The following is a 22,498-nucleotide window of genomic DNA, read 5'->3' on the forward strand; positions in this document are numbered from 1 at the left end:
TTCATTCTTCATATTTCCTCTTGGATGAGGTGGCAGCCATTTTCCTTTTATTACTATTAATGGCAGTTAACGAGCAATCCACGGCCCGGGAGGCAACTTCAAAGAGTTAATCTCCTTTAGATTGAGCCCTGAAAACAGTAGGACATTTCAATATTGAGGAAAACCCCTGGGGCGTAAACTCCTTTTTTTTTTTCTTTTTTTTTTTACGGCTGACTTTCATTCTGTTTTACTTCAGTTCATCCTCTAAAGCCTCCTCTCTGTGATCGGAGACCAGGCACTGACCTGAAGGAAAGACTGTGTCTGTATGTGAGACAGGAGAAAGAGAGAGAGAGATGAAGAATAACAAACCGGAGCACCTCAGGGTCAAACCCCTATAATCCTTCATATATTGACATCCGCAAGGTCTATAACAGTGGAAAATCTTCCATGCTTTGTGGAGAAATAGATCGGGGAAGACGTTGGGTTCACTGCTCATTAAGTGTTGGAATGCTGATGTCTCGCTTTATGCATTTTTGAAGTTTTTTTGAAGCTCACTTTGGTTTGTGTGTTTGTCCCAGAAATTCAACCCCCACCAAGGGTCTGGCCTCTTCTTGCTTTCGTTGCTTTCTCCTTTGTTTCCATATCTCTTTTCCACTCCCACTCTTTCTCCTGCTTCCTCCTCTTCTCAACATAAACTTGTTTTGCTTTCCCTCCCACTGATCCCCTGCTCCTTTCCCACTGTCCTGATTCCCCTCTCGCTCTCTCTTGCTCTCTCTTCACACTTTCTCTCCAAAACCAACTGTCATGTTTCAGTTTCTGTGACTCTTGTCTTTTCTCCCTTTGCTGTTTTATTTTTATCTTTACTTCCACTAACTCTGTCTAGGTAGGTAAATATCTCTCGTCTGTCTGCCCACCTGTTTGTCTGTCTCGCTGTCTTCCTATGCCATCTGGTAATGTGTTTGGAGGTGTGCTCTGCTCTCCATCCATCAGAGATCCAAACCCCAGCTGTCATCTCCCCGGTGACAGGCTAGGGTTTCTATGGATACCGTCTGGTGAGGAGGAGAGGAAGGTCATCTGTTTCACGCAGGAGGAACTTGAGAAGTTCATTAGAGCTAACTCTTTATTTCCAACTGGTCTTCTAATCTCCTCTAATACTACGTATCTGACTAAAACAACACATTACTATACTACTTTTACAAGAAAAAAAAGTGCCATATTGACTTTTACTTTTAGCTGCTTGCATGTCATTTACTTTAACTGCGACACTAAAACAATTAATTAGTCACCCAATCCAGAGAAAATCTACTCAACAATTTGGATAATTAGGTGATAGTCTAAAAAGTCATTTTTTAAAGAAGACTGTCTCTGCTGTTAGCCTGACAACTGGCCAAGAAGTAGCCAGGCAAAATAGTGAATTGTCGTTTTTTACACAGCTAACCAGCTTCTGATTCCCACTACATATTTATTCTGTATATATCAATCTTCTGATCAAACACTCCAACATGAAAATGAATATGAATAGACCTATTCTCTAAGGTTTTCGAAACTATTCCTTTAAAGATCCAGTGTGTAGAGTTTAGTAACATCTAGTCTTGATACTAGGTGAGGAGAGCCAGCGCCTACTAATCCTCTAGTGATTTCTAAATGCAAAGTAATTGCTTGAACAGCAGCGGAAATGGCTGGATACGCCTTAAACTGAAACAATGCTCTCCCTCCGCATATCACTTGGTAACATGCATGCATTGAAAATGGATTGCCCCTTGCAACGTTAAATGGTACAACATGTTTACAAGCACAACTCCCACAAGACTTTGGATTGGTATGACAATGCAGGTTCTTTTTAAACTCTGTCGTTTTCACCCAGTTTTAGCAACAAAGGCTAGAAGAAAGTCTCTATTGAACAAACTATTTGTTTAAGTTTAGGCAACAGAGCCTCTTGGTGAGGTTTAGACACCAAAACCGCTTGGTTATGTTTAGGCAACAAAGCCTCTTGGTGAGGTTTGGGCAACAAAAACCTCTTGATTGGGTTTAGGAAAAGATCATAGTTGGGGTTAAAAATAGACCCTTTCATAACATTGACCATGTGTTAGAAAGCCTTTCTAGTAGACAATATTCTGTCAGAAAGACCTGATGGCTAACTTCTGCCCCTCGTATGAGCATGGGTGCCTTGCCAGTCTTAGTTCTTGACTGGTACACAGGGTGTATCTTGCCAAGAAAAGCAGTAGGATTCATGAGGAAGTTTAAAAGATTTTCGCATTTTCATTTTGAGCATGTTAACATGCTGACACTAGCTTTAATGCTATGGGCATGCACTAATTAAGGGACCAGTGTGTAGCATTGATTGCAATAGATTGCAACCAAATGAATTGCCCTCACCTAAGGAACCCACAGTAGCAGTCCCTTCAATGAAAAAATGCTAAAGGCCAGTGTTTGGTATGTCCATTCTGGGTTACTGTAGAAAAATGGTGGTTCAACAGGTAATGAAAACACAGCAATTCTTGTTCCCAGGTGACTATACACTATTGAAGTCATTCATCAAGCAAAAATCCAAGACAGTCGCTTATTCTGGCTTCGTAAACTTCTCAAAGCAATGCTAAGATGAAAAATGTCCCACTATTTTTGACATGAAAAAAATAAAAAATAAAAATTGAGCAAGTTACATTATCAGAAATGACAAGCAGTTTCAGAGCATCTTTAGTACAGAGTCAGTTTGCTTGTCATGAGGCGTACCACTCAGCCTGTGAAAACAATCGTAAAATGTCCTCTGTGGCCTTGGAGGGCGCGCTGCAAACCCCCCCCCCCCAAAAAAAAAAAATCTGGTGATGTCATAGTTATATCATCAGGATTAACTTCCATTAGGCATGAGACTTTGAATATTTGACAGAAAGCATGCGTTATGCTTTGTAAATTATGAATTGGGTTTGAAAGATGAGGACATGCAGGCAGGGAAGCTCTAATGAAACAGGCTATTGAGTTGCATCATGGGAAATGTCATACACAGAACTAAAATTCAGAAATTGTCAGCCTCTGCTTTATCAATTTTAATCGGTCTTTTTAAAAATCTCTCACATCCCCCCAATACCAAATCCTGGGTGTATCCTTTTAAAGTTGTTGTCTACTTTTACGAGGTCACCGTCAAAAAACACTGGGTAATCTAGCATTACTTTAAACAGTCATAAATTATGACCTGGGGGCCAAATTTTTCTAGACCGAAGGGATGTGATCCCTGTGGCAAATTACTTTACCATGAGCATCTGGATCAGACTTTATCCCAATTTACCAAGTTGTGGTCTCTCAATTGTTAGTCATGCCATCGGCAAATGCAAGCAACTAACCACCAACACAGATGCCCATAGACATACCCGTCATTATACGCTTTGAAAGGTCACTAAGGATATCATTAGTGCCACCACATTGTTGGAATCCTTTCAGCTTGTTAAACATCTTTATGCAGCATCTTGGATTATTTCATTTGAGTGCACTGACCCATGGGCACTTTCTTATAGTACATGGATTTGGGTTTTGTGATTGATGCATGTTGATACTTTTCTATATAAACTGTGTTATAAGTAGGTGTGTTATTATTCACGGAATATAAAAACTGAAGTTTTCTTCACATTAGCTTGTAGGTCAGCTGTAAACCTCAGTCCCTCTACATGTTTATGTGCGCGTGTGAGCAAAGGGACAGTCATCTCTAGATGTGGTTAAACCATCTTCTCAGAGGAAAACTTTGTGGCTAACCTGTCAGGCCAATCAAGGGCTCTATAAGCCATGATGACTCTCACATCTGTCAGACATGGTCAAAGGTTGCTGCAGGCTCTTCACCAGTAAGAAGCAGAGCTGAGTAACAAACAGGGAGACAGTGAAAGGGGGGCAGCGCTGGATATTTGCCAGAGAACAGGACAGCCAGTCATGGAATTTGGGAGAAAGGAGGAGTTTATACATCCTGTCCTTGCAAGTTTAAATTCAACCTCAAATGAAAACAAAATGCAACTCCTCATGCTGTATGCCCTCTTGCATTTCCTTCCCCTCCTCATCTCCTTGAAAATACCTCCATCCATCATTCGAGGAGGCTTTGTATCAAAGTTTGTTTTGTTTATTCTGAAGGCAGAGGCCTTGCAGGTCTTGGGTAGCTCAGAAAATAACTTGTAACGCTGTGTATTTGTTTAGGATATAACAAAATATGTTTGGGAGGTCTGAGTTTGTTTGTTCTTTCTTTCTTGTCTCTATCAGGCCCAATGTGTGTGGCTCTCGCTTCCATTCATACTGCTGTCCAGGCTGGAAGACTCTGCCAGGAGGAAACCAGTGTATTGTCCGTAAGTTCCTCCATCCTTAAGTCCTCTTTAATATGACAATACAAACCCAGTGGAGAAGATAACAAATAGACCGGGGATAATTCTGTTTCTGCTTGTTTCATCGTGTATTGCTGGAAGACATGAAAAAAATGAATGAACAAATTAAATTCACCCTCCTCTTCCTCTTTCCAGCAATTTGCAGGAATTCATGTGGCGATGGCTTCTGTTCCAGACCCAACATGTGTACCTGTTCAAGTGGTCAGCTCTCTCCCAGCTGTGGAGCAGGAGCAGGAGGTCAGTAACAGAGTGACATTTACAGTAACTGAAGCTTTTTCAAACCCCATCAGAGGGCAGTCACAGACAAACAGCATTACAAAAGGATAGCAGCTATTTGATCCATTTCATGATATTCATATGAGAGTTTTTGAGATTTTTGACTCTTGGCCACCCAATCCTGAAAGAACTGAAACAATTAATGAGTTATTCTATCATTCAAGTAATTTCACTAGCAAAATACCAAACAGTCCTCCTTCTTTTCTTTGTTTCCTTTCCTTCTTTTTTATGCCTTATGTGATTGTACACTTGATATTTTCAAGTTTATAACAAGACATTTGCTAATATTAGGGATGCTTGGGAAATGTACTTTCTGGTGGAGACACAAGCTACAGCAGCCTGTTAGCTTAGGTTAGCATAAAGACTGGAAACAAGAGGAAACAGCTAGTCTGGCTCTGTCCAAAGATGACAAACGTGCCTACTTGCACCTCTAAATAACTGGGAGCAGTAATTTCCTGGAGACTCTGCTTGTTTCCTGGCAACTGTTCTTAGTCAAGAAATATTTCAGCACATAACACCTTGTAAAATGTCGAATTTTTACACTTAGTCTTTTGTTCTGATTAAATGAACAGGATGTAATGTGTTAATTAACGAGCTTTAAAGGTCCTTTGGACCGAAACACATAGTGGTTAGAGAAGCTTTCCTTCGACTGCATCCACAGATTGAAGCCTTTTGAGAATAATCAGAAGGCTTTAGGCAGAATGATCCAGCAGATAGATGGTAGTATATTCTTGTTATTCTTCTAAATAACACTGAGGCTGACTTCATTTTACTGTGTGATCCTGCAACGTGACCCAAACTACTGATCAAATGACAGTGCTTGTTACACTGAGCAGTTTCAGATCCTACTCATCCAGTTGCTTGGCTATTTTCCAAATGTAATGGTTCCACCCTTTACTCATGGTAGCAAGAATAGTGCTGTTAAGTGTAATAGTAGTGTATAGAGTCCCAGGCCTGCACTGCAGCCTGCAGGTCACAGGGTTTGTCAGGATTAAAGTAGAGAGTCTGGCTGCCCCAGCTCAGTCTGCTGGGCTTAGTTACAGACCACTCAGGATGTGTGTGTGTGTGTGTTTGGAGTGGAGTTAGGGTGGAGGTGTTTTACTGCAGACACAAAGTGTGTGAAATCACGTTTGTCTTAGTGAGATTAGTGCAGTATGTGCAGGGTTTAAATATGAAGTTAATATGTTCTAGACATGCAGAAAACATTGTCGTTAAGCAGCACTCTGGGAGCATGCAGAGTACGTGTCAATGTGTGTATTAAGTAGCGAGCAATATGTTCAGCTTCGCTGCTTTAGTTCGCCAAAATCAGCTCGTCAGTCACGCCTGGCCCCTGCCAGACCCTTTACACATGCTCACATTCCATTGAGCCTGCTAACACACACATTTTCGCTCACAAAGCTGCACACATTGACAAACACAGATACAATATATACAGACACTCAGACGCTTATACAAAAAAACACACACACACACACAGAGTGAGCATCAGTTGGCTGTGACCCAGAGGTGTAAAACAGGATCCTTTCCAGCCATAACTAAGGATGACTCTTAGAGGAAGGGCAAAGGAGGGTGGGGTGGAATAAAACAGCCTCTGACCTGTATGGCAGGATACGCAACAGATCTCCTGCAGAGTCAGAGCTTTGGCAAGAGCGATGAAGTCATGTTCCTTAGGGGCAGGAATGGCGCTAGAAAGTGAAGTGATAAATTAGAGTTAGAGGCTTAGCAGAACTTGAGCAAACTGATTGTCAAACTCTGGTTTTTAGCTCTTCTCAGTAGGAATTTATGGTGGCCTTTGTACAGAGTTTACAGACAGTGGAGATGCTACCGAAATAACATATGATCTGAATAATCAGAGACAGCTTTATAGCTCTATGATTAGTGAATAAGAAAATTGTTTTAGTGCACTGTTAAGTGTATCCCCACCAAAGACCTTTCTATGGCCTCTCTGGTAGCTTTCATGAAGGCCAGAGGTCAAACAGCTTTATGACCGAGATAAACATACATCCATCAGTGTATGCTGATCAGTGAATGCTGAATGCTGTGGAATGACCCTAAGTAACCTTGGAGGTCACTTTATAAATCTACTAAACTGACCAGTATGTAACTACTACTGATCTCTGCTGTGTCTAAATCTTTGCTATGTTTGGGTTAGATGTTTCCAATTGTCTTGCGTGCTCCATTGGCTTTGATTATAAAACTTTATTTTTATTTAATTCCCACAGTGTCATACTCACTGTTTGAGATGTGTTTAACGTATTTAGAATTTAAAACTTGTTTTCACAACTTGATCGGTCTTGGAGGCTTCAGGCCACACCAAGGGAAGGCAAACTCCTCATTGTAGATCTTGTCTTTCCAAATGTGCTAACTCCCCAATTCAGCCTTTTGGAGAGAGTTCACCATTTAACAGGATAATTCAGTGCAGTTGGAAACAAATTGCAGCTCCATGGAGATCCGTTTGGAAACACCAATTTCCTCTGCCTTAATTATACAGCCTGATTCTAGCACCCTGGTTCGCTGGGTTATAGATAGCATCTTTATGTGTCACAGCTTGCCCAAGGAATGCAGAGGTTTAAATAAATCAGCAGCACATTTCTGATTTTATACATGTAATCCACATGTCTGTGATTACTGTTGTGTCCACACAGATGGTTGTCTATGATTCTTTTTTACGGCTCTTCCTGGAATCTTTTCTGTTCGCCAATGAACAATGCAAGCACGTGTTTCTGTGTATAGCTTGGCCAGAATCTACACATTTCTACAATTAGAAGAGTAAAATCTTAACAAAGTCAAGATGGCCTTATAACTGCCTGAGTGACACTTACTGATAACCTGGAGTTTGGACATGTCAGTTCCTAGATGACAAAGGTTCATGCTGTCACCTTTGTAATAAACTCACTGACAGTTTAGGGCAGAACAGCTGTGCTGAGGATCGTATAGGGTCATCTTTATAACCTTGTCTTCCCATAACCATAATTACGAAATCATTACCGCAGACGTTCTCGCCCTAATGCTGAGAAACAGCTGTCCTTAGACTGACAGGTTTCCACTGGTTATGGATTAGGAGCACTAGTGAGTCCTGGGAAAGCAGACAGAGGTCTTTTTAATTAGAAGCCATGCTGTTTCAATGTAGTCCATCTTGACCGTAAAGTAATGCTCTGTCTTGTTAAGTAAGCAAATAAATTGGTCTAATGTGTGTGAAGTACAGACTTGCATGGAAAGAATTATTTGTATTTGACTTTCAATCTGCTTTGACAGCATCTCACAGTTTTCTGTTTCACTACATCACCTATCCATGCTGAAACTGAGGCCCACTTGTCACTGGTCTCTGGGGTGTGTGTAAATCAGGACAAAACACAGCTTTAAAGCTCCTCAGTTTTCCATCAGACACACATGGACCTGCACACACACACGCACGCACACACACACACACACACACACACACACACACACACACACACACTCAACACACAAGACTGGACTTCCTGTGTTTCGCAGCCTCTCATAAAAAACACCCAGATGTGAGCGGCTCACCGACGACACTACCAGAATACAGAGGTGCATTGTGGTGCCGCAAAGCTACACCCAACTCCTTTTGCTCAATGTCTTGGAGACTCACACACACACACACACACACACACACACACACACACACACACACACATACTTACGCACATGCATATCCCCCCCCCCCACCACACCGTTGCTTTACACGTGCAGCTTTCCAGGCATGGGTCATTGGGGCAAGCCATCTCTCCTCACCAGTGGGGGATGAAGTGCCATGAGGAGGGGGAGTGAGAGGCGAAGTTAACCAGTGAGATCATTTCCTTCTGTCTCCAAATGTGCTTGTTTGCTTCCTCCTCCACCTCCTCTTTCTCCAATCTAGTTCCTGTTACAGAAAAAACACATGACACCTCCATCCCTCCAGCACCTGTCCCATCATCCTCTGTTCCTTAAACAGAGAGTTCAGTGACTACAGAGACACTTACAGCAGCATCTCCTTTTCCACCAGCCCTAGACAAAAAATCTTTCCCTATGTTCCCTAAGTCCCTGACCCATTTCAAAACACTTTTCTTTTGGAGTGGGAGATTGAAAAATGAAAGTGTTTACCCAAGTTGCCCTCAGCTTTGGAGGAGTCGGCTTTACAGCACACTGAAACTGTTTTCTCCATGGTTTGTTCCATGGCAGGGAGAACTGCAATCACTCACTGCAATCATTATTCATGTTTCACATCACTGCTCCAATTGTTGGCCTTATGTGAAGAAAGAGCATCAATAGCGTGTACAGTATTAACCTCATGTCTTCAATATAAGCTGAGGTTGAAAGCTGAGAGGAAGACCTGACCCATCTCCCATGAGAGGAAGGGAGAGACAGCACACTAGTACACTGACCTATAAACCCAACCTGCCCCAGAGTACCAAACTATTTGCTTCAATTTATCATCAAATGTTGCCACGAGACACAGTCCAGACTAAAAGTAGTTTCTGCCAAATCTGTACACGTAGTCTGCCAAGTGTTGCATAGGAGAAGGTTAACTGGAATTCCTCCTAGACTTGAGATGCATTAGATACAAAGAGAGAATAAAAGCGTTGACATTTCCACTGAATTAAACCAATGCTTTGCATTTACTGAAACTGCACAGGGTCCACTTCCAAGATTCATGCTGCTGAGCTTCAGCTCATGTAACTGAAGTCTGAGCTGCCAGTAATGCAGACGTGGGTAATCACAATGAAAAGCTACCTAAGAGTATATTCACTCATCGTGACTCACACAAGTCATATTTAGTGGATTATAGTGGCTGAAATGCCTCCTGTTGGCAACGGTGCAAACTCAGAAAGTCTCATTAGACAAACTCGGCTACAGGGAAGCTCAGTCATTTCCCCTCTGCTCCACAGCTCTGCATGCCAGAAATTTTAGAGAGACACAAACAGGCAGATGGAGAGAAAGAGGGAGGAAATTAATGTTGAACTTGCGATTTAGATATAGACCGAAGAGTATGAAAGGCACTGAGGGAACAGGCAAAGTGGAGGAAGGAAGGAAAATAAAGGGAGACAAAAGGACAATAAAATATCCTCTTGTGCCAGGATGAAAGTAAAATGAGGATGCAAGGAAACATTAAGAGAATACAGTTATCCAACATCCAGCACTGTAGGTGTCTTCTCTCTTCTTGTGTTCGGTAAAAGGCTGGCTCAGCACAAAGCTGCCTGTCTGCCAGGAAGACCAATTAGTTTCCCTTATGAAAGCTGCTGCTACGTGTTTGAGTCTGTCAGATTGGCCCTCTTACAGTCTGGTAAAGCACTCTGTTAGCCATGAGGCTCCTGCTTTACATTATAATACCTGTACCACCACAGCACTTTTGGTTTGTTACGCACTATTTAAAGTTACTCACTCTTCTTTCTCTCACATTTGCTCCTTCATGCTTCCTGTTTGGATTTTCTTTGCCATCGTACTTTACCCGTAACCCAGTTTCTCTCTCCTCTCAGCAAATTCCTGACTGACTGACTGACTGACTGTAAAATACAGCTGGCCCAACTTATTACCTACCCCCAGTCTGCTTGATTAGCTTTGGTTTTGTGGCCTGGGGGCATTAACCTTGCCTGTTCATCTAAAGCTGACAAAGAAACATCAGAATTGTAAAAACACAACTCAAGTGGAAAAATAATTGTGAAGTGTTTAAGTAACCGTGGTTAACTTATAACTGTCAGGTGTTTAGAAATAAAAACAGTTCATGGGGTTTTGATTGGGTAATAATAATGAAGAAATCGAAACCGTCAAACAATTCATGCTCATTTCTCAAAACTTAGGTTTGGGTAATAATAGCAGTTGATAAAAATAGGATGCTGATTTTTTTTTTTTTAACAACATCTGTTCACATGTGTCTTTTTAGCTTTCTTTGTGCTTTTCCAACTCATCAAAAATCTCTCTCTCTCCTCTCACCTACAGTTCAGACCTGTAACGTCAGGTGTATGAATGGAGGCAGTTGCGCTGAGGACTCCTGCTCCTGCCCTAAGGGTTACACAGGCAGCCACTGTGGACAGCGTGAGTGAAAACTGCTGCATAGTCAGCTCACCTGGGTGCAAATGTGTGTGTCGGGGGGTGTCACCAGCTAAAGTATACAGTTATAAGAAACAAACTTCTTCAAAAAGATGACAGGGATGTGATTCTGCAAATTGTCTGCACTTTTATAGACTTCGTTTATATTTCTGTTCATTATTTATTCTAATTTGAATCTCAAACATATGCAGCATGTGTTTTAGGTTTTAAGATTTTTTAAGGACTATTACAACTTTTTGTAAGCCTGACCAATTTGTCATTATTGGTCCAGTTTTGACTTTCAGTACGCTCAACACCCAGAACACTTCACAGTTAGATCTATTGCCAAATACATGGTCAAACAAAAAAAAAAAGTAGTAAGACTTGTATTGGGGTTAATTTTTGGGTTAGTGCTGAGTCATGAAGTGAAAGGAGTTGGTGTTACTGGCTTACGAACTGATGTCATGAATGAAAATCCTCGCACATGTTTGTAATACAAACATACAATACAGTATGTGTTTATGTCTTGGTGGTGCAAGTGATTAAAAAGTGAAGTCATTTGAAGCTTTATGAAAGATCTGTGTTTGTGAAAGAAACAGAAATAGAGAGTGAGCGTGCAAAGTGAGTAATTCTCTGTGAATCACTCTCTTCCTCTGTCTCCTGTAGCTGTGTGTGAGAATGGCTGCCAGAACGGTGGGCGCTGCATCGGACCCAACAGATGTGCCTGTGTCTACGGTTTCACTGGCCCGCAGTGCGAGAGAGGTGAGAGCCCATCTTCATTTTTATGTCGAAACAATATGTTATGGTTCTCTGTTGTCTGCTTCCTTTAAGATCAGTTTGTGTAGATGTGAAAGAGGCTGGCTGCTACTAGCCCACACTTGGTATGTCAACAGGAAAACCAAAGGGTGCTATTACAATTACAACCTGCCTCTTATTTTGGTAGTTTTAGAATGATTTCATATTAGAGTTATATGAAAATCAGACTCACCAATGTCATTGCTGACAATAGACAATATGGGCAATGAACATGTAAATATTCCACACAAACATAACTATCAAACTGATCCATTTGATTTCGCAGTCAAAGTTAGTGGTAACTTTGACCTACTATACTTAACATAGTTGGCTGTACTCACATTTCTTCTCTGCAATGAGGGGATTATGACTGCCGTTTACTGTGAGCTCACTGTTTTCCTCCAAATAAGAGGTTTATATGACTAAAGTGAATGTTTGTGCCAAACTATTTGTTTGTCTTGTGTGACTGCTTAAACTCCTTGCCCCATTACAGTCTGGTGAATAAAATGTTCTCATAACTGATGAACAATAAAGGTTACTACTACTGCAAGAAAATAAAACAAAAACTACAAATTTTCCTTTCAAATTAAAACTCCATCATGATTAGATTAGCTGCTATCAAGCTTGGGGGTCAACTGAACCAGGACCTGACTAGCCAGGAGATGGAAACCAAGCAGACTGGAGGGGTGGTAGACTGTGGTTTTATCAATACACTCCCTATGCACACACAAACGCTAATGTTAAGGAAGATATCAAATCAGGAAGGCTTTGATGTGGCTGTCCAGTCCTGAGTGTTGTTCCTATCAGTCCAGACATACTCTGTTAGTTCATTACTTCAGTGTTTGGTGACCATTCAGGCTCTCCTAATGTGGATGACTTCATACGGTTAGCTCAGACAGACAGTGGGTGTTTGTCTCCTGAGCTCTGAACAGAAGCCTGAGGTATGTGCATAGTGGGAAGTGATGGCAGAATGTTAAATAGGTGGTACAGTCCTGTGGCAGATGGGGGGGAGGGAACTGAATTGAAGGCTGCACTTAATTTTTGTTCACCTCAGTTCACCTTTTGAAGAGGAGATGAACCTTTACACCTTCAGCTATTCCCACCGAACTAACCTTCCTGTGACCCTCACCTTGCACCTCCACCATTTACCCACCTGCTGTTAGCTCCACTGAAGTCATCTGTTTTCTTCAAACACTATCCTTCTCTTTCAGGCAGATCTTCCTTTCTACAGTCTTTTTGTGTTATGTTTTCACGTTTTCTTCCATATGTTTTTAACTGTGGATACCGCTTTGTCAGATTCTTTTGTCAAACTTTTTTAGCCTTCCTCTTACTCGCCGTCCCTCATCTCATTTCTCCATGAAACTCTGGGGTCTTGTTTTCTTGGAAAATACAACTTTTCGGGGGTTGAGGGAGCTGTAAAGACATCTGGCAATAAATACCCCACCCCACTGTCCCCCAACATCCCCACAGGACTGACAGAATAGACTTTCTTTGTAGCGTGATCGTGGACATTTCCTGATGAGAAGTGGAGCAAGGTAGGGAGGACAGAGAAAGAGAGAGAAAGAGAGAGAGAGGGAGATGGAGGGGAGAAAGAAGGGAGGGACGGGGCGAAAATGAAAATGGACTCCCCAGCTGTGTACACAAAGCCTGGTCGAGGGGAATACAAACACTCCATGTTGAAGGAATGGGGACGTGCAGGTAGTCACAAGGGAAACACTTATAAATCTTTGTTGGTGTGTGGTTTTGGTGCCAAATATCCTTCAGAGAAAAGGAGATGGGCTCAATTAACTGTAAAATTCATGAGAAATCATAGTAGTGAAATAAAAAAAGATTTTAGCTACCGTGTGTTGGATATGAAACTTAAATCAGCTACAATATGCTTATTTTCACTTGTCACTGGATCTCTTGAAAAGGAAATTCAAACATTTGTCCAGAATCGTTAGCACACTGACCAAAAAAATCATTCTGCAATTTACAGACTAAAAATCCTCTGAGGTATTCAATAATTATGATAAATGACCAGTGCATTTCTTTACTGTTGGGTTTGGCCTGGAAATGTTGGGGCGTCCCTGGTGTAACCTGGTGTAACCTCTGTTGCATATTGTGGTTTGAGAGCTTGTGTAACTAAGTCCATGAGTCAGTAGATTTACTGTGTGATTCAGTCAGAAGACAGCTGATGAATTGTGATTATGAAAGCAGAGAAAGCGAACCAGTATGTGTTACTGGGTGTGCTGGAGGAAGGCATGGGAAACCCCTTGAGTGTTGGTGTGTCTGTGATGTGTGCAGCTCGTGTGTACATGTGCCTGAGGGTCGCTGATTTTGGTTATGGTTAGCATGAGATATAATTAGAGTTAGTCATTACTCCATAAATCAGAAATTATTCCCACCACAGAGTACCCTGTCATTGTGCAATAACTATATGAGTGCATTATTATCTTTATGAGTAGTCAGTTTCTAGCCAGGCTAGTGGTGTGTCTCGATGGTGATGTTGTATGTTGGCCGGTTGACTTTCGGCCAGACTGAAATATGTATTGGAAGAGTATTTCGAGCAGACATTCATGTTCCTCAGAGGATGACTTCTAAGAGATTTTGAATCCTCTGACTTCCCTCTAGCACCACCCGCAGCTTAGGTTTTTCACTTAAATCTCAACATCTATTTATTGGCACATTTTGTACATTTTGTTTTTATGGTTCTAATTTCAACTGACCTTGCCTTGCCTTGAGATTGAAACTTCTTTTTTTAGTAAAATGTCCCTACTATTGGATGGCTTCCCATTAAATGTGGTACACACATTCATTTTTCCCTCAGGATAACTTGTGATAGCGCCCACCATTCCTTGACTTTCCATCTAGAAGCATCATCACATCAAAACTTTAATACTCTGGTTCAAAACCAAATAGTTGCAGAACAATTTACATTTGCCTCAGCTGCACTTTGTGTTTAGTGCTAATTAGCAAATGTTCACAGCCTCACAGAGCTGCTGGCATGGCTGCTCTTAGTCTTGTTGTAGTATATGGAACATTAAGTGTGTGGATCAATATAAGTACACCGATATGAACCTAGTGCATTTGTTAATGCGTTTCACCTGCTTGTGTACTAACAGGGAGTGGTTCTGATGTGTGTCTGCAGAGCTTTGGCCCATTACACTGGCTTTGCTCCAGTACTGCTTAGTCCAGTCTGTCTCAGTGGACTTACAGCCTCTGTGGTCAGTCCCAAACCCGGCCTGCGGTCCATTCCAGAGTAAATAAACCGAAGAACGCAGAGGAGCAATTTTGCCCCCCCCCCTGCAGGGAGTGACGTCAAGGCATTGAGGTGCAAATAGTGTAGGAAGTTGTGCTATTTCTGCTCTGTTGACTCTGGATAAGAGTGAACAGAACATAGATGGACAGGGTGGCTGCGCTGGTGGATGGGTGGGACTCAGGCATATGTCATTCTGTGGAAAATATTCCCAATGACAATTTCGGTCACTTTGGAGCCATGCTAAATTTGATTTACAACAAGTCTGTAAATTATATACTAATGCACCATGACATTGCCTCATAATGTAGACCCCATATGTGTCTTTTCCACATGCAGAAATTTCTGCTGCAAGACACACAGTGAACCCTATCAAGCCACAAAGGAGAAAACATCAAGCTACGATCATATAAACGGCTAAGAGTGTTTTAATCTATGTCTGGAAAAGTCTCACTGGGCTAACACAGAGTAATGAAGCCAGTGCTTCATTCAGACACTATGTATGATTATACACTCTGAATTGAATCACCATGTTGTGCATTAAGGGTCATTAGGAACGTCACTTTTCACAAGCAGTTTTTAGTGTCTGTGTTCATGGGGCCACTAAAGTTTGATGGTCCATCTCATAAACAAAAAGTTGAGGAAATTATTCACAGTACCCACTCTGAATTAAGGAGCTCTGGTTTGTTCAAATCAATATTTGTGTAGCCTCATGAGACGGCGATGAAGTCTGTCTTTGATCTAGCCTGATGAAAAATGGTCCTATTCCCTCTCGCTCCAGTTAAGAAAGCACTACAAAGACTTCCCTTTCGCTGAATATGTAACATGTCCCATGAGTGGTAGTTGTTGATGGAGTCTGGAGCCCACTTGCCCGACTTTGTTTTTGCCTGGCAGTGTCTGCATTCAATAGAGTCGGCATTATTGTTCCACCGCTGGGTAGTATTGTGACGGCAAGTTTCCCAAAACAGACGAAAATAGCTGTAGAAGTCAAGACAGATTTTGCAGGACAATGGGTGAAATATAGAAACAATGTTAGCAGCATGATTAGATGCCACAAGATATGACATCATAGTCCCAACAAGTATAGATATGCAAAGTTATTGTATTAAAAATGCCTGGAAATTACTATTTTTGCCAACTATTTTGTGTAGATTTTTCCATGTAGTCACGTGTGTCCTGTACAGTGTAGTTACTCTCAGACATGGCAGTCAGCTTGAGGTTGTAGATCTCGGTAGATTGCAGAGCTTATCTCTGCCACTGCCATTCTCCCACAGTTGTTATGCCCTGTATATGTGTGTTTGTGCTCGCGCTGTGTTAAACATTTAGCTTGGGTGACTGCTTTTGGTGTGGAAGAAATGAAAGGAGCAGAGCTCTTGAGGAGCGATTAGGGAATAAAGGAAAAGAGTGATTTCAAGCTTGTTGATAATGGTGCTGATAAGCCCAACAGAGACTGCTATGGTTGGCTGCAGTAAGAATAAACCTCCCAAACACATGAACTGGCGCAAATACACAAACACATACACAAACAAATAAGGCCACACATTTGAGTCATTTATTTATATCCACATCAGCAAAAAGGACACACAGACACAAACAATGCAATGCAATCAGAAATTCCACAAGACCAGCCAGACATGTGCTCAGACTGCACACTCCAACCAAACACGAACACACGCACAGAGGATAATTAGAAAATTTCTCCATTTCTTCTCAACAGGTGAGAAACAGCATGACGTTTCGGCTCAGAGTAAATCTTCCAGCTGTATAAAGTCTAGAAAGAACATCCGGTTTAAAAACACATGCATGCTTACGCACACACACGCATAGACACACATATAGTGTGTATGTATATATTTCTTCTCTTCATTCATTTGACTTGTTGACCTCTTGTCATAGGAAAGTATGTATAAATAATGACGGCTTAATTTCCATGTGATCAACTCATATTTCAAGTGTCTTATCTTCCCCAGACTTCCCCTCATGGGAGTTTTGTAAATACTTTAGCAGTTATTAATGAATCTGAAATGGGATTGTTTTCCTCTTTTCTTGTGCCATTTCTCTTTCCTTGTCTCCTTCCAGTGTTCAGGTCATTGCCCCATCCCATCTCCCTGATCCCACAGCTGGAAAGGGTTGATGGGAAAATGGTTTCATAGAAGACTTTGAGTTCCAGACAGGATTAAATATTTTGTCACCTCAGCCTTTACAGCATTTTATCTTCCTTTAATCCATTTTTATTACAGCAAAGAGTGGTCATATTTTGTGGTTGGCTTCATGACAAAAACATCATCGTAGGTGAAAGGTTAGATCCCATAGGCATTGGTTGATATGACTGGTTGGCTAATCCGTGTGGACTGATCTAGGTGAAAGGTTACAAGTGCATCTGTGGCTTTGAGCAAACTCTGGACTGGGTTATAACTGGCAGCAATTTCTGGAAACTTTTATTAGAAGTGCTGATGTTTATAAAATAAAAGCATTATAAACTTGTAAGAATGACAAGACTCCGTTAAGTCTAACACAAAGTGGAGACGTACTATTATTGGAGGAAAGGATTTTATTCATTGTGATGGATCCTGATTATGCGCACATAAGATATGAATGAAACCAGTGATGTCTGGATGGGAGACAGAGGTTGCTAACAGTGGATTTAGAAGCAAGGAGTGGAAAGAGGATAGAAGAGAGGATCTGGTGAATGTTTTTGATCTATTGAGCAATTTGAACACTAATTAGACAAAATTACTTCCGAATGTTGTCTGCAGGAACGAGTCAGGATGTTGGATTGCCCCCTTGTCCTAACCTGCCCGCACCCATGCTTGCACGTGTCCGCTGAATTTACATGCAGAACATACAGATGTGCATACCATGAACACATTTATGCTAAAAAAAAAACAAAAAAAAACAGCCTGAACACATGCAGTACACACATTGATTGAAACATTGTGATATATACAGCCTTTCTTCACTGTTTGTTATTTTGTGCTTTCAAAGAAAGCTGTTATTTCTGATCCAGTCTTTTGTTTGGCTCGACACTGCAGCTTGGGCAGATGCTGTGTTTTCTTTCAGACAAGTATGCACATTCTTGTGTACACGTGTGTGTACGAAAGAAAGAGAGAGAGAGAAGTGTTCGAAAAAGCATGCATATATATTTAATTTAGCACAAGTATACACTGTTGAATTTGGCTGCTAGTCTGCTAGACTGTCTGCTGGATGATCATGAGTGTGGGAGAGTCCAGTCGCCTTTAAGAGGGAATGCTGATGATTTTTTTCTTAAAATCAAAGACTGGTCAGGGAAGCACCATTCATCTTTTGTCCTCATTTTTTCTTCCTTACTGTCCATCTAAACTGCTGTTCCTTCGTTACCATGAACATGGGCACTGTAGTTTACTCATAATCAGTCGCACACACTGAGCTGCCACTGCAAGTACTTAATGGAGCACTAAAGGTGCATTTATTTGCAGCTGCAAATAGTATAATGTTTGCTAAGCATCCAGCTGTTTTATGATTTGACTAAACCCTTTTAAATATTCTATTTAATATATTTGTATGTACTTACTTCTCTTACTTCCCCTCTTTCTAATTCTCTACTTCTACTTGCAGTAGAAACCAGTGGGTTTGGGAGGGTTACAGTTGAAAAGTATTATTATTTAAGCATTATTTGTTCAGATATCTTTATGGGATTTGTTGACATTAAGAATAATACAAATTAACGAAAGCCTTATTCTTTAAGTCTTTGTGTACAGGCGTGTATGTAGAACACAAGTAAATGCATGTGGTGTATCTGTTGGTGCATCAGTGTGCCAACCAGGCCACATAAAGATAGAAGATCAAATAGGCAGCGTAAAGGACAGACAGACAGGAAGGACCTAAAGCGGGCAAAGAGAAATGAAGACAGATGGATGAGGGAGAGAGCTGGCGTGAGCCCATATCTGCACTCTGCATGCTCAGTTTGACCTACTTTATTTTCACCCTCTCTTTTTCTTCTCCTTTCTCCCTACGTCTCCTACTCTTTACCCCATTCTCTTGATCCCCTTTCATGTAGCACAAGGAACCAATAAGTCTGAAGAGGGACTCCCACCAAACACCACCACTGACTCCTATCTTTCCATCTTGTTCTGCCCTTCAGAGCTGAGCGAGCTCTCTTTCTCCACATCTCACTGTCACAGCCTTGGCTAGTCAACCGTGAAGTTTGTCTTTCATCTCCACTGCGACGATCTAACAATCAACTTTTTAATGAAGGCTATATTAAGTTTGGCGCCACTGTAGAGAAGTTAATAAGGGTTTCTCCCACAAGGGAAGCCATCATTAGGCTGTTTGCGACTGAAAAGACGAACACCGTATTGCTGAAATGGTTTCAGCATGAGGTCATTGTGCTTGATTTGTGAAGTGAATTTAACGAGATTATGCCATGGTTTCACTGGCAACAGCAATGCAGAGAGGAGGCAAGGTGATCACTAAAGTTTGGGACATTTTGTTCTCATAATGTGTTTGCTTGTAACATGTGTTTGAATGGCTGTGTGTAGTTATCTTTACTGTTCTTGCCATCCTTTCCAAAAGATAGGATGTGTACTCCGTTTTTTGTTACTTTTATGTTATTGGCAACAGATGACGTATGTTTTTGCAAAGTCACACAAAGTGCATTGTCTCCAAGATGACGTACAGATGTGTGAAAATGTTACGTTCATTTTTAAAGTGAATGATGGGGAATGTCATGGGGCGATGTTGTTATGGACAGCCACACTGCTGTTAGCTGCTTGTACTGTCATATCGATGGAAACAGAAACCACCACTGTTCAGCCCACTACCGACTCCTGGTTAAAGTACAGGAATGTGCCTCAGAGTGTCAATCCAACGGGTTAACTTATTATCACAGGGACTAAATGAATAGCAGTCATTCCAATCCTATTGCTGCTAGGAACAATGTGGAAGTGTTTTGCAGTTTAATCTGAGCAGGTTTAATAAGAAAATGCCTGAAATCACGTGTCCTGACGTGATTCATTATGCTGCTACCAACTCTCATATTGTTTCCCTTAAGTCCTGGTAAAAACCTGCTACTTGTAAATGTGTCTCTTTGTAAGCCAAGTCTTGATCCAAAACTATACACTTGAAACAATTAAACTGTGAGGATGTGTTTAAAAGTCCAGTGAGTCATCTCTCTACAATCAACCCCTAATTCTCTGCCAGCTTGTTTCCACATCCATTCCTCCATTTGTTTTTGAGTGAAAATGAGAAAGAACAAAAGGATAAATTACTGACTTAGTTAGATATTACAGGAAATATCCCTTCTCCTCTATTATGAAATGTATCATCTATGCACTCAGTCTGGTTTCATTTAACAGTGCACCAGATGTGTTCAAGGAAATGAATCACTGTTTTATCACTTAGTCAATCAAATGTTAAATGAGTCTCTATCTAAAAATGGATTCTTACTTCTGTCCCACCACAGACTACAGGACTGGACCATGTTTCACCCAGGTGAACAACCAGATGTGTCAAGGCCAGCTCAGTGGAATTGTCTGCACCAAAACCCTCTGCTGCGCTACCATTGGTCGAGCTTGGGGCCACCCCTGTGAGCAGTGTCCTGCCCAGCCACACCCATGCAGACGAGGCTTCATCCCCAACATCCGCACCGGGGCCTGCCAAGGTCAGATTGAAGCACCTACAACTTTTTTCTTTTAAATTCTTTTAAACAGTGATGAAGGAGGCACACATGCACAGCCACACGCGATCACTCCAATAAACACTGTAGCCATTACTTTATCCGTCATCAACTAAGCTGCTATTCCTGTTCACAACATCCTCAAGCCAGTGTTAACAACACAGAGGGTGTTTACATGTACACAGTAGGCCGGATATTACCTTTCATTTTCCTTTTAAGGTTCTCTTCAGCAGAAGCTGCGTACATGCATCTCCGTATCCCTGAGTGGTCTGCAAAAACTGTAAACAGTGAACAGATTCAAGTGTTGTTTTTTCATGTGTTAGTGTCTCTGTGATTATCGGCACGTCACATAGGTGTCACATCAGACTTTCGGAATGTCAAAATATGAGCTTTCCTCACGTTTATTAAACTGGTATGGTGCATACATGGTGCATTTTGTTCCTGAATCACATCAGAATATGAGCAGAATATTAATGTGCATATAAGCAAAGCAAAGATAATTATACACAGTGTTTCAAGAATAACAGATAGTACAGACATAACAAAATCAATCTCTGGCTAAATGTGTCCAAAAACATTAGATATGGAAGTTTATAAGAGAAAAAAATGGAGGGAAATATGAACTGAGATTGACCTTCTTTCCTCAACATTCCTGCTGCTGGTGTCTCAAAACCCCCTCAGACCACAGACTCTCTATGCATGCCTCTCTAATAACCTATGGCCCGGACCAGACTAAGCAATAAGACTGCACCAATATGTGACACATGTAGAGGTCATGTCCCTTGTTAAATGAGCCTAGCCAGACTCTTTGTTGGTTCAATCCAGCTCTTCCCACATGGACACGCCTAACACCTCTGTGATGGTGGATGTCTAGCAGAAACCACAGTTTCTGGCTAAAGTATCTTTGCACTACTCAAAGTACCTGGCTGTACTATAAAAGTATCAGAGCCAAAGACATTAGGTTGATGTATTTATGTGCTCAAGTTAGGGATTATATCAAATATACATTTACAATAGAAAGTTACACATGGATGGCTTATACCCATACTTGTTAGTCCTAATTGTCTGGCATCCGAATCTCTGCCCACATCTCCCATTCATCCAGTGGATCAAATAATAAACAAATTAAGTGAAACAAAATGGCCATTCACTCTGTTTATCCGGATAGTACGTCAATGTATCTGGCTCTAATTTTGTGCAGACACAAAGCTAGTTGTACTACATATAAAGCCATATTGTTTTTTTTTTTTTTTATCCTTTTTGGGAGCAAGTCCTGGTTGTGTGTATGTGCCTGTTTCATTTCATCAAATGTACTTGCAGTACAGAAATGGGTGGAGTGCCCAGTTGTGTTTATGCAGATCATGTTTGGTCCTTATATTACCATGAAATTGCACAAGCCAGTAATTTTCATGGCTTTAGTCATAGCGAAGGTGAAGACACAGTCCTGTTTAAATCACGTTAGCCTTTTCATCAACTGCTCCTGGATGCTTATTTGCCGCTCTATGTATTTATATGCTGGAAAAACATGTAAATTGAGTTGAATGTCAGAAACATTTCAGTGAAATGTATATCATCTCTTCAAGTTCTCTGAAATAGATATTTACATACACATTTCCTCTTTCCTCTTTACACACATGACAGTTAATCTTTTGTATTGACAACTATAACAAATGTAGCACCATGATGGATGAAAAATATCCTGTATGTACCAGCAATTATTGACGTACATATGCCTGGCAAACAGATCAACATGTGTTAAAACATATCAAAAGTATGTTACACAGTCTTCCATAAGATATAGCAATACCACAATCCTCCCAGCTATATGTGTAAGTCTGTATACATTATTTATGAGGGTATCTCCAAAAGGTAACACATCTGGGATCAGTAACTGGTTTGTATTTAACTCCACAACTTCCTTTCTTTTGGACGTGGCTGCCAGGCTGCTCATATGTTAGAGGTATGCCAGTGTGAAACAATCACTCATCCCTCAGTGACTCACATACCTCCCCTCTTAGGCTCGTTTTCACTGTCTGGCTGTACTTCCCCCTCTTCCTGAATCTCTGTTTCTGTCTTTTCTCCCCTCTTTCTAACTCTCTACTTTCTTTCTCCTCACACACACACACCAAAGACACAAAATCACCAGAGAGCCTACAGCAATGTCTTTTTGGCAGC

At 41.2% G+C, this 22,498-nt stretch overlaps 1 protein-coding gene across 1 annotated transcript in view; it reads left to right on the plus strand.

Annotated features, from left to right (window-relative positions):
* fbn2b (fibrillin 2b) overlaps positions 1-22,498 on the plus strand; it is a 62,354-nt gene that overhangs the window by 8,505 nt on the left and 31,351 nt on the right. Inside the window, exons 3-7 of the mRNA XM_019256853.2 lie at positions 4,213-4,295; positions 4,467-4,568; positions 10,548-10,643; positions 11,304-11,399; positions 20,111-20,308. Of these exons, the coding sequence (XP_019112398.2) occupies positions 4,213-4,295; positions 4,467-4,568; positions 10,548-10,643; positions 11,304-11,399; positions 20,111-20,308 (575 nt within the window). The remainder of the gene's footprint in view (positions 1-4,212; positions 4,296-4,466; positions 4,569-10,547; positions 10,644-11,303; positions 11,400-20,110; positions 20,309-22,498) is intronic.

This window comes from Larimichthys crocea, chromosome XVII (genome assembly GCF_000972845.2).
Source record: "Larimichthys crocea isolate SSNF chromosome XVII, L_crocea_2.0, whole genome shotgun sequence".
Classification (NCBI taxonomy): Eukaryota; Metazoa; Chordata; class Actinopteri; family Sciaenidae; genus Larimichthys; species Larimichthys crocea.